This window comes from Anomaloglossus baeobatrachus, chromosome 3, assembly GCF_048569485.1.
Source record: "Anomaloglossus baeobatrachus isolate aAnoBae1 chromosome 3, aAnoBae1.hap1, whole genome shotgun sequence".
Taxonomy (NCBI): Eukaryota; Metazoa; Chordata; class Amphibia; order Anura; family Aromobatidae; genus Anomaloglossus; species Anomaloglossus baeobatrachus.
Window position 1 is genome coordinate 272750943 of NC_134355.1, and position 17516 is coordinate 272768458.

At 47.4% G+C, this 17516-nt stretch overlaps 1 protein-coding gene across 1 annotated transcript in view; it reads right to left on the reverse strand.

Annotated features, from left to right (window-relative positions):
* The window catches only part of LOC142295180 (uncharacterized), a 61086-nt gene extending 45246 nt beyond the window's left edge, over positions 1 to 15840 (reverse strand). The window contains exon 1 of the mRNA XM_075338255.1: positions 15434 to 15840. Within this exon, the coding sequence (XP_075194370.1) occupies positions 15434 to 15659 (226 nt within the window). The 5' untranslated portion in view covers positions 15660 to 15840. The remainder of the gene's footprint in view (positions 1 to 15433) is intronic.
* Positions 15841 to 17516: the final 1676 nt, after the last annotated feature.

Here is a 17516-nt window from a genome sequence, read left to right on the forward strand (position 1 = left end):
ACAAACAAACATGCATGATGACATTTTTACAAGGTGAAGAAAATGCTGCAAAAGATATGTATGAAGGAAACCCCAAATTATAGACCAGAGTGCACCATACACACAAAATAACATAACCCTGAGCTCAGAAAGCCAGACAGTCACAGTATATTGCAGGAACACGGCTATAATCTTCATTTCTCTAGGTCACTAAATATATGTTTATATGGACATCACTGTCGGCTAAATGTTATCCATTTCATGTGTAGACCAGCATAGCCTGTGCAACAGAAAACTATTTAAATGGCCTGTAAAATCTAACCCATGAAATTGTGAGCTAAATGCCGTTCCAACAGGTCAGCCAAGAACGTCAGATATTCTGCCCTACAACAGCATAGACATATAAACATCAAATCCTTGGTTGAAAAGGTCAGAAGCAGCATTTTCAAGGTCACTTGGCAAGATATTAACGATTCATTTATTATGTGTACTTATACGCTGTCATATTTTGTAGTAGTCTTCATTGCGCTATTGGGTTATTGGGTCTCACAATCTAAGTTTCATATTTGTAGGTCTTTGGAGTGTGGGAGGAAAGCAGGGAACCCAGAGGAAACCCACACAGACACGAGGAGGACATATAAAACTCCTTACAGATGTTGTCATTGGTGGGATTTGAACCCAGGACCGCAGCGCTGTAAAACAGCAGTGAAAACCAATGAGTCACTGTGCGGTCCTAAGTAGAACCAATAAATAATATACAGAAATATTTCTCCAATTGTCTTCAGTTCAGTTTAAAAAAATAAAATCTTATTTTAGTAAACTTTGTCCTTGAATCACAGTGCAAAAACGTAATGAAGGGAAGACTGGAGTAAGATGCACCAAATTCTTAAAGAACTGTGTACCGCTTAATAAATTTGGTTGATTTTTCAGTTGTCGTGAGGGCCTGGGGCAATCTCTGTTGTAACTGCCACCAGTTTTATAGCATAAACAACAACAAATATGTCTGCTATGTTTGTCCACGTTCTGTCTCATTCACTTTTCAAAAAGTTGGTGGAGCCGGTTCTGGTTGGTGCAAAAGCCACCAATAGTTTAAACACAAATTAAGCAACTTTTTAATTGGTTTTAGGCCAGAAAACCCTGGTGTGAATCGAGACCTTGGTGTAAGTGTGTCGCCCTGGACAAGCCAGGGGACACAGGTAACAACACACACACCCCCACCCCCAGCAGTTCACAGCAGACATCCCCAAAGTGACCTGCTTTCTGCCTCAGACTGACACACCAGGTGGGCAGAGTGAGGAGATGGGGACGCCCACCCTGGAGTGAGCTGGCTTGAGGCAGGAAACAAGCCCAGTCTAGTCCTAGGAGAGGAAGAGTGAAGGTCTGCAGAGAGGCAGACAGAGCCAGGGGCCTAGGTTGGAGCCTAGGGCCTCGTAGAGAGAGTCCGGCAGACGCTAAGTGCCGTCTGCAGGGAGCCGGGGAGACAGCTGGTGGAACCGCAGGTAGCCGGGGCTGGGCAGTGGCCCCCCGGTACGGAGTTGGGGAGCCAGCTGGAAGCCGGAGTGCAGGAGAGGGGTGCACGGAGGTGGAAGAAAGGACTTACACCATCAAACTGGGTCAGGGGAGAAACAACAACCGCAGCCGTCTGAGGGTACCCGTCCATCCAGCCGAGTGTTTTACTATGAACTGTGTCAGTGTCTCAGGCTGAGTGAGTACCACAGTGCCGCAAGGCACAGCGCTGCTCCCGCGTCCCTGCGCCCACCAGGCCTTGCATCCCCCATCTCATCACCGGGCCCCGGGATCACCAACCCCTACCCACGGAGGGGCAACGCAACATCTCGCTGCTACACACCATCGTCCCCGGGCCTATAGAGCAGCGGTGGTGAAATCACCACAACCGTGGGTGGCGTCACGGACAATAAACTATCCCCACACCCAACAACCCCCTTTCACTCACGGGCGAGGAGTGCCGCTCGAGAAACCCCCGGGATCCGGCCCACCGCTCGAGCCACCACCGAGCAGCAGCCGCCGGACCCGAGCAGAAGGGGGTGAGCGTAGTGTGCTGACACCCTCCTCCCCGCCTGCGACAACTTGGCGTCACGAACAGGATCTTACCGTTCTGCCGTCTGGTAGAGGTGCGCCTTGTTACCGCCGGGGGTATCCGGCTGAAAATTTCCAGAAGTCGCCATCTTTGGCGCGAAAATTTCCCGCTCGAGCGTCTTCCCCGAGCAGGAAAGGCGCGAAGGTAGAGCCCCGCCCCCTGAAGAAGGAAGTGCTAAAAAGAAGCTAAGGGGGACGGGAGGGCGTCCGGCCGCATGTGAACCGCGGCTGTGGAAGCAGGGACGCCAGGACTCTGCCAGCAATTGGTTCCTGGAAGAGGCCGCCGCAGCGATGCACCGAGCCGTTACCCCTGTTACCGGTAGCGGAGCCCGCAGCGTATGTGGGGGAGGACCCAGACCTGGGGTCACCTTTGTCACCACCCTGCCACCGGCCCCGGCAGTCCGCCCGGCCGCGACGGAGATGATGACGGCTCCGGCAGTCCGCCCGGCCGCAACGGCAGCAAAGTACCGGTCCCGTTGACCAATCTGGAGCCGTTCCTGGACTGGGGTCAAGGGGTGCTGCCTGGGCTTTAGGGGCAGCACCAAGGCTAGGTTGTTTGGGTGGGTGACTGAAGGACCCGTTACACAGTTATTATTAAAAGTGTTTGACTGTTATTGCAACGTTAAAGTAATGTGCATCCCGTTGTGGGAGGATTGAACATGCTTGTGTTTGATGTTTTTATCTTTTGCAGTTTAAAAGAAAAATAAAACCGGTGATGGACGGGCAGCCCGAGGACGGTCTGCATTTTGCTAAGGGGGAATGTGTCGCCCTGGACAAGCCAGGGGACACAGGTAACAACACACACACACCCCCACCCCCAGCAGTTCACAGCAGACATCCCCAAAGTGACCTGCTTTCTGCCTCAGACTGACACACCAGGTGGGCGGAGTGAGGAGATGGGGACGCCCACCCTGGAGTGAGCTGGCTTGAGGCAGGAAACAAGCCCAGTCTAGTCCTAGGAGAGGAAGAGTGAAGGTCTGCAGAGAGACAGACAGAGCCAGGGGCCTAGGTTGGAGCCTAGGGCCTCGTAGAGAGAGTCCGGCAGACGCTAAGTGCTGTCTGCAGGGAGCCGGGGAGACAGCTGGTGGAACCGCAGGTAGCCGGGGCTGGGCAGTGGCCTCCCGGTACGGAGTCGGGGAGCCAGCTGGAAGCCGGAGTGCAGGAGAGGGGTGCACGGAGGTGGAAGAAAGGACTTACACCATCAAACTGGGTCAGGGGAGAAACAACAACCGCAGCCGTCTGAGGGTACCCGTCCATCCAGCCGAGTGTTTTACTAAGAACTGTGTCAGTGTCTCAGGCTGAGTGAGTACCAAAGTGCCGCAAGGCACAGCGCTGCTCCCGCGTCCCTGCGCCCACCAGGCCTTGCATCCCCCATCTCATCACCGGGCCCCGGGATCACCAACCCCTACCCACGGAGGGGCAACGCAACATCTCGCTGCTACACACCATCGTCCCCGGGCCTATAGAGCAGCGGTGGTGAAATCACCACAACCGTGGGTGGCGTCACGGACAATAAACTATCCCCACACCCAACAACCCCCTTTCACTCACGGGCGAGGAGTGCCGCTCGAGAAACCCCCGGGTTCCGGCCCACCGCTCGAGCCACCACTGAGCAGCAGCCGTCGGACCCGAGCAGAAGGGGGTGAGCGTAGTGTGCTGACACCCTCCTCCCCGCCCGCGACATAAGGGTACCTTCACACTTAGCGATGCAGCAGCGATCCGACCAGCGATCTGACCTGGTCAGGATCGCTGCTGCATCGCTACATGGTCGCTGGTGAGCTGTCAAACAGGCAGATCTCACCAGCGACCAGTGAACAGCCCCCAGCCAGCAGCGACGTGCAAGCGACGCTGCGCTTGCACGGAGCCGCCGTCTGGAAGCTGCGGAGACTGGTAACTAAGGTAAACATCGGGTATGGTTACCCGATGTTTACATTAGTTACCAGCGCACACCGCTTAGCTGTGTGTGCAGGGAGCCGCGCACACCGAGCGCTGGCTCCTTGCTCTCCTAGCTACAGTACACATCGGGTTAATTAACCCGATGTGTAATGCAGCTACATGTGCAGAGAGCAGGGAGCCGCGCACACTGCTTAGCGCTGGCTCCTTGCTCTCCTAGCTACAGTACACATCGGGTTAATTAACCCGATGTGTACAGCAGCTACATGTGCAGAGAGCCGGAAGCACAGGCAGCGTGAGAGCTGCAGAGGCTGGTAACTAAGGTAAATATCGGGTAACCACCTTGGTTACCCGATGTTTATCTTGGTTACAAGCTTACCTCAGCTGTCAGACGCCGGCTCCTGCTCCCTGCTCGCTTCATTTGTCGCTCTCTCGCTGTCACACACAGCGATCTGTGTGTCACAGTGGGAGAGCGCCTTTGAAGAAAACGAACCAGGGCTGTGTGTAACGAGCAGCGATCTCGCAGCAGGGGCCAGATCGCTGCTCATTGTCACACACAGCGAGATCGCTAATGAGGTCACTGCTGCGTCACAAAAAGCGTGACTCAGCAGCGATCTCGGCAGTGAGCTCGCTGTGTGTGAAGCACCCCTAAAGCTGGCCATACAGAAGTGATTTCAGACAGCTGTTTTGGGAGAAAGATCCCTGGTTGGCCTGTAAAGCAATGCCACAGTTTAAAATGATAGATTAATTGATTGCTGCTGTCTTTTGTGATCTGGATTCCTATTAATGGAATGCAGAATTGTCCTGTAACGGCTGAATAACAACTTGAAAAAAAAACAAAAAAAAAACACTTTTTCAAAAATTTCTACCTTTCTTTGTCAATAGTCATGTTTATTTCACACCAAAAAGGTGCGACAGTCAGCAAAATTTGGTGTAAATAGCTCTTCCAGCTGACCATAATCTTTAGTATGGCCAGTTGAAGGCTTTATTCACATGCCCTTATTAGTGATCTGTCAGAGATGCATTATAAGGGTAAGTTCACACAGTGCATTTTTTGCGGCGTTTTTGCGCGTTTTTCGGGTGCGTTTTTGGCCTCAAAACTGCATGACTTTGCTTCCCCAGCAAAGTCTATGAGTTTTCATTTTTGCTGTCCGCACAAAACTTTTTTTTTAAGCTGCGTTTTTGAGCTAAAAAAATAAAAAATGGACATGTCAATTCTTTCCTGCATTTTTCTGCGTTTCCCCCCCATGCAATGCATTGGAAAAACGCAGAAAACCGCATAGATCAAAAACGCAGGAAAACGCAGCCAAAAAGGCACCAAATCGCGGCAAAACGCATGCGTTTTTTGCCGCGTTTTTTTTGCTGCGGGTGCGTTTTTAGCAGCCAAAAACGCAGTGTCAAAAAAACACAGCATGTGCACATAGCCTTAGGCCACATTTACACACACATATGACACGGTCCAAGCACTGACCGCATTGCATGACTGGCCGTTATAATCCTGACCCAAACTTGACGGCATCATATATGCCTATGATGCTGCAGAGTTTGGGTTTGGAGGCCAACGGCCAGTCTATGAATCAAAGATGTGTAAACCCAGCTGTATGCCCCCGTCACATTTAACGACTTACCAGAGATCCCGAAAACGATGTGACCTGATAAAGATTGCTGGTAAGTCACTGGGAGGTCACTGGTGAGTCACACAGTCAGATCTTACCAACGACACAGTAATGATCAGCGACCTGTATAACGATCTCGTTGTGTGTAAACCCAGCCTTGGTTCCAAAGGCAAGATCAAATTTATGAAGGGAAAACCTTTTCCATAAAAACATTTGTAATAATCTTACTACTTTTTGATAAGGTGCGTTTGTTTATTTTCCCTCATACTCTAAAGCTGGGTTCACACACAACGACGTCGCCATTACGTCACCATTTCCTGTGACGTAACAGCGACCTTAGATGATCGCTAGTAAGCTGTCAAACATGTAATTTTAAGCAGCGACGGAGCAGCGATCATAGCAACCTCGACGGTTGTTGTGCGGTGTCACACGCGTCGCTATGCGACGACTCAGACCTTGATAGAGGCGTGGTGTTTACCCCCCGACATGTTTTGCGTTGCCTCTTTTCACGCCCCTCTGTTCCGATTGATGATCGCTACTGTGCCTTTGTGTTGCCTTTTTTCATGCCCCTCTATTCCGATTGGTGATCACTACAGCGGCGCCTGATTGGGTGACCGTGCCAAACAAAGGAAGACGCAGTAGTGCTTTCATTCATTCTATTTCATTTCATTCAGATCCACAAAGAACGACACACTAGCGAAACCAGACAGAGAATCTCCTACGTGGAACAAAGAATGGAACTTAAAGAATGAAATCATTAACGCCTTCGGCAAGGTACCCAATCGGAACGCTGTTGTAAACACCAATCGGAGTCGTAGGGGCGTTGCAATAATACACCGCAAAAAACACGCCCTTGTCCTGCCTTCAGTCCTACGTCACTGCCTTCAGCGTCGTCGCGACCGTCGCTGCTGTGGTGTCAAACACAAGGATGCTGAGCTTATCATCATGGCGCAGCGGGATAGCAGCGATCAAAAAATGACCTGGAATATTCAGGAGCGAGCAGCGATTTTGCAGCAGGGGTCTGATCGTTGTTATGTGTCACACACAGCGACGTCGCTGTTGAGGTCGTTGCTACGTCACAGAAAATGGCGACTTAGCAGCGATGTCATTGTCGTCGTCACTGTGTGTGACACCACCTTAAAGATCTTGTAATAAAGAATTTAAATTCTGAAACTCTGTAGAAACAATTAACACCAATCATCTAGAAAGCAAATTAGTCTACAACCCCCTACACTATTCCAGCCTTAATCTGCTTATCTTCAACCATAGAAACACCCCCTATTGTTTCCTTACCTCCCCCTCTAGACTTCCTGGCACCTCCAGCTATGTGGCCAACTCTTCCACCCATTTACAACTACCTTCCTTCAAAAGACCAACAAACCCTTTCCTTAGAGCCTTTTGTAGACTACTTACCCTTTACTACAGAATCCCCTATATAATTATCTCAGGCTCCTCACCATTATCTAGTTCTTCCTGGTCCTCCTTATGTGCATTTTGTTGTCGCTCTTTAGATTCATATTACAAAGAGGCTATCCCAAAGTTAATATCATCTCGGGTCATAAATGATTGATTATGTTGTACAAAGTAATCCATGACATAAGGTCTGTAATCCCATTCATTATAACAGAGAGAGATCATATATGGATTGTCAGATACTTATTCAAAGCAGAGATCAGTTGTCTTATAACCTCCAAGGTCACTGGGGTTTCCACTTGGCAGTCCACCACTAATCCAATTCATGAATAACAAGTAATTAAAATTATCGGATGGGGGGTGTGGGAAAGAGATGAATATTTGGCATTAAAGGCCACGTCTCACTAAGCAACATCGCTAGCAACATCGCTGCTGAGGCACGACTTTTGTGACGTAACAGCGACGTTGCTAGTGATGTCGCTGTGTGTGACATCCAGCAACAACCTGGCCCCTGCTGTGAGGTCGCTGGTTGTTGCTGAATGTCCTGGACCATTTTTTAGTTGTTGCTCTCCCGCTGTGAAGCACACATCGCTGTGTGTGACAGCGAGAGAGCAACAACTGAATGTGCAGTGAGCAGGAGCCGGCTGCTGCGGACGCTGGTAACCAATGTAAATATCGGGTAACCAAGAAGCCCTTTCCTTGATTACCCGATATTTACCTTCGTTACCAGCGTCGCAGCTCTCACACTGTAAGTGCCGCCTCCTGTTCTCTGCACATGTAGCCAGACTACACATCGGGTAATTAACCCGATGTGTACTCTGGCTAGGAGTGCAGGGAGCCAGCGCTAAGCGGTGTGCGCTGGTAACCAAGGTAAATATCGGGTTGGATGCATTTATCCAATATCGTTTTGGATGCATTTTGAATGCAGATTGGATGCATTCTGGGTGCTTGCTCTGCCACAGACAGAGAGGGGAAAGCATCCAAAACGCACAAAAGAAGTGACATGTTGCTTTTTAGAACGCATCAATTTTGTAAAAAATGTGGCATACAAAACGCTGCGTTTCAAAACGCAACGTGCGCATGGAATTTGCTTGTCATAGACTTTGCTGGGGATGCACAACGCATGCGTTTACACTGCAGTTTAAAACGCTGCGTAAACGCATGAAAAGCGCAACGTGCGCGCACAGCCTACATGTTGGAGATAAAGTAAAATGTAAGCCCATGAGGGCAGAGGCCCCCCCCCCCCTATTTTTGCTTTATTATATATGTAACCATTTTCACATGTACAACACCATGGAATTAATAGTGCGTTAATGGGAACCTGACGGTTGATATATGCTGCCCAATCTGCGGGCAGCACGTTTCAGGTAACTGTCTGTACCATTTCAGTCAGGCATGTTTGACTCAAACGGTATGGCGTTACAGAGGAAAACACACTTTAATAGCCGGCCGGAAACTGACTTGGCAGACTAGTCGGACAGGTGGGTCCTCTGTGGCCTCTCCTCGTCCACTGCCCTGGACTTATAGGTCTGTCCCTGTACACACAGGCAATGAGACTGGTCAGTCCAGAGGAGCAGGCAGGGAGAAGCCATCTAGTACCAGCCTTATCTGACTATTCTGCAAACTGGCTTCATCTATACCTGGCTAAAATCATACAGACAGCGCTTGATACAAGTTACCTGTGAATCGGGCAGCATATAATCAGCTATCACATTCCCATAAAATAAAAATTAATATTCATTAATATAAAATTACAATTCACTACTAGATGAAGATCAGCCAATAGGTCATGCCATAATATGACGATCATGGACAGATGGCATTCTCAAGTCTGACATTGAAATTGCAGCTTGTTCAACCTAAGGGGCAGTTGCCAGTAGTTGTAGCGAAGTATATCATAAAAACAATTGGTTTGGGGCTTATAGTTTCTAAACAATATAGTACAAGGTGGATCGCCTGCGATTGAATGGATGATTTTGAAGGAGATACCTCAATTTCATCAGCAAAATTGTGCAGCTTTCGGCCACTGCACGGGGAAGGGAGAGGAATTTGTTTGGTCTCAAAGGTTTTAAAACCATATACTTGTTATTTGTTTGTGGTTATTCTTGGTTAAAGGGGCTGTCCAGATTTTTTACAAAAGTCTGCAGCCACTGCGAGACCAAGCAATCATGTGACCGCAAACGCAATATGCAAACTCCCAGCCATATTCTGACTAGAGTGAATTGAGCAAGGCAAAGCACATCACGTGTGCACGGGGCCTTAGGCTATGTGTCCACGAGAGAATGTTGCTGCGGATTTTTCTCAAAATTCGCAGCTTTCCCCCAGAATCCGCACCTTAGCATAGCTGCGGATTTGACGCGGATTTCGTTGCGGATTTTGTCCATTGTACTCTAATGTGTTTCTGAATAAAGCTTTGACTGTTTTGAAGGCAAAAAAAAGCCTCTTTATGTCATTTCCTGTCCCAACCCTCCTTTCTTCTCCATTATCCATTTTGTTAGCAGTCTCACAGTGTGCTTATACAGAAAAGCTGCGGCCAACACCACTGGGCTCTGCCAACACCACTGGGCTCTTACATTCTTACAGGCTGTATATAATAACCCAGTGGTGGTGGCCGCAGCTTATAGCCAAAAAATGTGGTCCCATGTTCCCTTTCACTGTTATTTAAAAAAAAAAAAAAAGTGCTCCGCTGTATTTTCACTGTCCAGCCCGATGCAAGCAAGCAACTGAGGGCTGTGCTTCTCAGCGGGATAAGGCTGAAGCATTCTCTGCCCCTCCCGCTGAGAAAAACAGTCCTCAGCTGCCCCTGAAAATGGCGGCTCCGTTGTGAAGCGCCATTCACAGGTGCTGTACCGAGGCTCATCCAGCTGCCCTGATGCATTTGGCTGGCTGGGTAATACGGGGTTAATGCCAGTTTTCTGCAAACTGGCACTAAGCCCGAGGTTCATAATGTCATGCCTGTGTAGACACAGCCATTATGAACCTCCATTTGGGAAAAAAGAAAACACAACACCTTTACTAAAAATTTTAATTGAAAGAAAAACACACACACACACATCCCTGATTGCCATCTTTATTACTCCCAAGCCTCAGAGGTTAATCCAGGACAATATCACAGGAAAGCTCTCTGCCGGCTGCTGGGAGCGGCAGGACTCACTGGCCGGGTCAGCTCAGTTCATAGCTGAGCTCGGGTCAGCTCAGTTCATAGCTGAGCTCGGGTCAGCTCAGTTCATAGCTGAGCTCGGGTCAGCTGACTTCACAGCATCAGCTGACCCGGGCACAGAAGTCAGCCGGTCAGCTGACTTAATTCGCGAGCGCGGGCGGGTCAGCTGAGTGCACACAGACAGCTGAATAGTCGGCCGATGTGCACTCATCTGACCCGGGCACGGACGTCAGCCGGTCCCAGCAGACGGAAGAGAGCTTTGCAGCATCTCGTACACTGACGGCTGCTGGGACCGGCTGACGTCCGTGCCCGGGTCACATGAGTGCACATCGTCAGCTGTCGGTGTGCAGTCAGCTGACCCGCCTGCGTTCGCGAATTAAGTCAGCTGACCAGGGCTCTGATATCAGACGTTCCCAGCTTCCGGAAAAGAGCTGTGCAGCATTTAATAATACACTGACGGCTGCTGTCACCGGCTGACGTCAGTGCCCGGGTCAGCCGGGTGCACATCGGAGCTGTCATGGATTATCGTCGGGGGATTCAGGGAGTAATAAAGATGGCAATCAGGGATGTTTGTGTGTTTTTCTTTCAAATAAATTTTTTTAAAAAAGTGTTTTCTTTTCTTTATTACCAAACGGAGGTTCATAATGGCTGTGTCTACACAGGCATGACATTATGAACCTCGGGCTTAGTGCCAGTTTGCAGAAAACTGGCATTAACCCCGTATTACCCAGCCAGCCAATGCATCAGGGCAGCTGGATGAGCCTCGGTACAGCACCTGAGAATGGCGCTTCACAACGGAGCCGCCATTTTCAGGGGCAGCTGAGGACTGTTTTTCTCAGCGGGAGGGGCAGAGAATGCTTCAGCCTTATCCCGCTGAGAAGCACAGCCCTCAGTTGCTTGCTTGCATCGGGCTGGACAGTGAAAATACAGCGGAGCACATTTTTATTTTTTTTTTAAAAAAGAATTGTGAAAAAAGACCTGGGATCCTGTTTTGCCAGCTAAAAGCAAGCAGCCTGTAACTAGCTGCTTTTAGCTGGCAATCCAGAGTCCGGACACAACACGACTACACTGCCACTACTCTACACTACAAAATGGTGAAACTTCCTCTTCCTGAACTATCCTACATCACTTCCTGCGGATTTGTTTGCGAAATCCACACCAAATCCGCAGGAAAAAGAGCCTGTGGGAACAGACCTGCGGATTTCTTGCGGATTTTACACCTTGCATTGACTTGCATGGGAAAAATCCGCAACAAAATCCGCAACAATAATTGACATGCTGCAGATTTTTCCGGATCAAAATCCGCGGCAAATCCGCCGCGGAAAAATCCGCAGCATGGGCACAGCATTTCCAAAATGCCATTGAAATGGCTTGGAAGTGCCGCTGCTGCAGATTTTCGGCAAATCCGCGGTAAATCCGCGGCAAATCCGCTGCAAAATCCGCGGTAAATCCGCAGCGTGGGCACATAGCCTTAGTCTTCTTGACCACCTCTGCGTCGCCTCATTTCAACGAAGCTGAGTAAAACAGAGTGTCTTTTCAAAGCTTTTACACCAGTTTTCTGGTGTAAAAGCGCTGATGAACAAGCTCCATTGTTTCTAGTATTTAATGAAGACTAAGGCCACATGGACACGTTCGGTATTTGGTGAGTTTTTTACCTCAGTATTTGTAAGATATAACCAGGAGGGGGTAATAATACAGACGTGGTGCTTGTGTTTTTATTATTTCCTCTGATTGTTCCACTCCTGGTTTTGTCTTACAAATTCTGAGTTAAAAACTCTCACCAAATACTCAGTGTGTGCACGTGGCCTAAGGCCATGTGCCCACGGGGGCTCGTACCTGCGGATATATTTGCGGGTATGGCCGAATGTTTCCCGCAGCTGCCCGCCGGCATCCGCAGCTATTTTTAGCTGCGAGTTTCCAGCGGAATAGCTGCGGGAAACATGCGGACTTTCACGCGATTTACCTGCGGACGTCCTGGCCTCTATCTCCATAGCGGAGGGCCGGGATCTCCGCAAGTAAATCCGCATGAATAATTGACATGCAGTTAGGTGCGGCTGAGGGATCTCCGCAGGAGATTCCGCAGCCGCACTTTCCGCAGCATGGACACAGACATTCCCCATGTCCCATAGGGTAACATAGGGAGTGCCTGTACATGCTAGAAACTGCGGATTTATCTGGAAAATCCAGAAAAATCCGCAGGTTTTCCACGGCAAACTCCACAGCAAAAAGCTCCCGTGGGCACATGGCCTAAGGGTTCATGCAGACATCAGCTTTCACAGACAGCACTTATATCTATGAGTTAGTTCACATGCAAGATTTCTTATCTGGATAGAGTAGGCTGTACAAAAGAAAAAGCGACTTGTCCAAAATGAATTCAAGTGTCGCCTTAAACTTGCCAATACAGGTCTATAAGGTTTGTGCTAAAAAAAAAATCTTTTTCATGGACTGTTTGATAAGACAAGCTTGAGAAACCACCAGCAGTTTTATTTTTCCATCCAAGAAAAATTGGTGAAACTCTAGGCAAACTGACACTGACTAAACTCTGATGAAGTTCTGATCAGAAGCAGCGCTGAATCTCAAATCTTTTTTTAATGTATGTATGAGAATAATCACTGATGTATGAATGAGATATAGAAGTACAACATCCACAAACAAGTCACAGGATCAGGACTCATTCAGATGTCAAATTTGTTTTGTTTTTTACCTATGAAAATAATCGTCCTTGTGTCATTGGTGATATCAGAGTTTCTTCAGGTTTTCTCTGTCAAAAAAAAGACATTTCTCTAACTTTACCCAAGGCCACTTACACACGATGAATATTTGGTGAGTTTTTACCTCAGTACGTGTCAGCCACAACCAGGAGTGGAACAATCAGAGGAAAAGCATAAGGCTGGTATCACACTTGCGAGTCTCGCGGTGCATCACCCGGCACGGACTCAATCTCCTCACAGGAGCAGGTCAGTTGCATAGAGATGCATGCAATCGTCCCGCTCCTGTGAGGAGAGTGTAAGTCCGTACCGGGTGATGCAACTCAAGACTCGCGCGAGATACATGCGACGCACTCGCAAATGTGACACCAGCCTAATAGAAACACGAGCACCACTTCTGTATTATTACCCCCTCCTGGTTGTGGCCTACAAATACTGAGGTAAATTACTCACCAAATACTCCATGTGTGCATGTGAGTTTTTGATACATTTTTTACTTCAGTATTTGGAGTAATAATACAGAAGTGGTGCCAAGACACACGGCGAGGAAAAATGGCGAGAGTGGAGTGCGATTAAACATCGCATTCCACTCGGACCAATATAAGCCTGTGTGTCAGAGCACATGAGCTATTATTTTCTCAGCCCTAATCGGACCGAGAAAACAATCGCAGCATGCAATCATTGTTTCTCTAGCACCCATTCAAGTGTATGGGGTGAGAGAAAAATCGCACTGCACTCGCGGTACACCGGTGTAGTGCGAGTGCAGGGCGAGAATGGCAATAGTCGGCTACGGAGGAGAGAGGGAGAGAAATTCCTCCCTCCCCTCCGCAGCGCCGGCCCGCCCGCCCCTCCTCAGTGCTAGCCCACTTGTCCTTAGCGCCGACCCTCCCCCCACAGCTGAGGTCTGCTAGCATGATCGGACCTCAGTCGCAGGGACACTCGCATGACATTCGGCTCTGCTGTACTGCCAGCGTGAGCCGACTGTCATGCGAGGGGATCGCAGTAATCCCTGTGGGGTCCCAATAGTCCATGAAAAATAAACAGCACTCATATGTCATTTGAGTGCTGCCCAATTTTTATCACAGAGCTATAAACTTGCATAGGAGAGTTTGATCTGACACTTGGATCATTACTGGACATGTCTCAGCAATTGTGCATGGACCATTCCATAATATATATTATACACACACACACACAATCTACCCCATCTGTAAAAAATGTAGAACACGCTCGTAACTGAAAAATAGATGTCTAAATGAGCCCTAACCAGCAAGACAGTTGTACTACCCCTTCTGTCCAATGATTGTTGGTATGGTTGCTTTAGTCACTCAGTTTGGGGGCATAATCAGGCATGATTTTCAGCTTTTGGATTTAGGCTAGGCTTTTTATTCACTCCCAACAAGCAGAGCTCTTGAACATGGTAGGGAATTGATGTACAAAGTACACTGCATAGGTGCAGGGCTTTCCACCCCACAATATACATTCTCTGCCCGCACAAAAATAACACAGTAGTACATATTGATTGTGTAACCTGTAAATTAAAAGTCTTGATCAAAAAGCATAGCCAGATCTAAAGAACTGTAGATGCACATAGCGAGATAAACTATGCACCTAGAAATAGGATTGGACAGAGCGAACAGCAATGTAGTAATAACATTTATAATTATTGTATATCTCATTTCTCCATTGCTTCTGCAGGGAGCACTATCATAAGGACAGTTCCAAACAGAATATAGTATATACCTTTGTGATTTCAGACTCAGCCACAGGTTTCCAGCCTCTGCTTGCCAGTGACCTAACAATCTCAATGACATTGGCTTATAGGATTAGCGGCACTTACACCATGCTCAATCATTTTGAAGCCAATTTCTATAAAAATATATAGTATGCAATTATTCCTAATATCTAATGACAGCATGCAGTCAGGTGCTCTAAAATGGCTGTGGCCGCCTCCAATTCTGGATCATGTAAATGAAAAGCCAGCCATCTTTAATTGAATCCCAGCATCATATGTAAATATAGACAACATCTGTGCAGCACTAACATTCCGCCAGGTCTCCAAAATCAACCATTTGGTAACAGTGTAGCCTTCTGACATATTTGCAAATATGACAGTCACATGAAAGAATCTATAAGGAAACCCAAGGGCAAAATAGTCACTATTTCTTAGCAACATTATAAAAATGTGAACCTTGGGTCAAGCCAATTTAGGAATAATAATAATAATAATAATAATAATACAATTTAGTCTGACATACACTTCTATATTGTCACTGGTCATTTATAGATGAATCCCCTATAGACAACATGCATGAGATATATATATATATATATATATATATATATCTATATCTATATATATATATATATATATATATATATATATAGCTATATTTATGTAAGGAAGTGCACTCACAGGTGAATAAACACGTGTAGAAAAGAAAGAAAACCCATCCCCCCATGAAAGAAGTGCCCACACAACAAATACCATGTGCTGTGGTGGACAAGAAGTGCATGCATCTTGAGAAGTCAAGCCTTCTCAGCAATGGACATTGTTGGCCAGTTACCTGTCTCCATGTGCTGGAGGAACTCCAGGGCAGCCTGCTTCTCATGGCTCAGAAGGACAGGTTCATAGAGCTGCTTCACTTTGGCTTTTCTGGACCTCATGCAGCAGCACTCAGTCAGGAGGTCTACAAATTCCTTGATGTGCTCCATTATACATGAAGACACTCTTCTGACAAAGTTGACAAAATCTTGCAGAAGCTGAGCACATCTCTCACACAGGTGACCCATCCTGGCTGTAATGGTGGACACAATGACCTTGTGGATACACTGTAATGCTGGCTGCCAATGCACTGCTCAGAAAACCATTGCCTCCATTAGCTGAGCAGCTCCTCACCGGTGTGCAGGCACCTCACAGGGTTAGCAGTGTATACAGAGGCAGCAGACAAAGAATGGTGAAGTCACCAGATCCCTCTGCAGGACAACTGCAAAATCACACAGTGATGTAATGGATGGCACACCTCCTCCAGCCTGCCTCCTTCTAATGGGCTGGGGGATGCCAGGCTCCACACAGCAGAACAGGATATTCTAGTTCTACCATGGACAAAGGAATGTTAAAGACTGTAAATAATAATAACAATATTATTGTCTGCAAAACAGATAAAGTATAACAGCTAGAAAACACGTGGCGGTGGCGAGAAGGCAAAATAATTTGCAATAGTTGCATATGCACATAGCATGTACTGTATATACACAAGTAACTCACATTTAACAATAAATCCATAAGAAAAACAATTAACATAAAGTCAAGAGGATCCTACAGATAAAGGATCACTCTCCACATGCAGGCATCTCAAAAATCAGGAGAAAAAACAGTAGTATTGCTCAAAAACATGTATTTTATTAATCATAATACAAACATATTGAATACATATGAAATCAAAATTGAGGGGAAAATGCACGTTAGAAGGGTAGATGGATAAAATGTCTGTAGTCAGGTCTGCAGATGTCATAAGAAAGGCCAAGTGTGACAAATAAACTGAGAATAATTTATAAGTTAACATACAATAAAAAGGCCAATCAAATGTTAAACCAGAGAGATAAAAAAAGCTATTATGAAAGACGATCAAAGGGTTAACAAAATAGGTGCAAACAGCAGCAATTCTCATTACTATTACACTACATAAATCAATGCTATCAAGCTAGAGGATACAAAGTTGCACAAAAGGTTACCATATCCATATAGCTGAAAGTGTCAAGGAGTGCAGGCAGGCTAAGGCGTAGAGGAGAAGTCCCCCAAGGAATGAAAAACCCCAACGTACGTTTCACACTTCAAGTGACTTGCTGTTTGTATTATGATTATTAAAATACAAGTTTTTGAGCAATACAAATCATTTTTCTCTGGTTTTTTTTACAAGTAACTCACATGTAAAGTGTCATGGAATAAGTGGCACTATAATAATAATAATAATAATAATAATAATAATATGCACATGTATATCCATACAAGACCCATAAAATCAAACATTCAGCTACAAATACATTATTAAAAAAAAAAACATGTAAAGCTCAAGGAAGGATAGACTCAGTTCTGGACATTCGTAATTAACCCCTTAACGACCTTGGACGTACTGAGTACGTCATGGTGACATGGTGCTAAACGACCCATGACGTACTCAGTACGTCCTGGCGAAATCGCGGTCCCGGAGCCCCGGGGAGTGAAATTTATTTACTTAAACGGTGGATTCGGGAAGGAGGGGACCTCTGCCTGACGTCAGGAGGGGTGGTGCCTCCTCCCCGAACCTACAGAGGCTGTGATTGGCTGACGAACGCCGCTCAGCCAATTACAGCCACTGTAATGTTCCAGCCATTGAAAATGGCTGGAACATTGAAATCCAGCCCTGATCAGTGCTGCTGTAGCACTGGCCATTGGCTGGAGCTGGGTGATCGATGCTTCACCCGCCCCCAGCTCTGATTGGAGAGACCGGTCTTGTGACCGCTCTCTCCAATCAATGTGGATCTGCGGCCTGTGATCGTCCCTAGAAGCCGAGGAGAGCGGTAAGTTGTTGTCCCCGCCGCCCGCCCCTGTCCCCGATCGCCCCGCCGCTCGCCCCTGTCCCCGATCGCCCCGCCGCTGCTCCCGCTTCA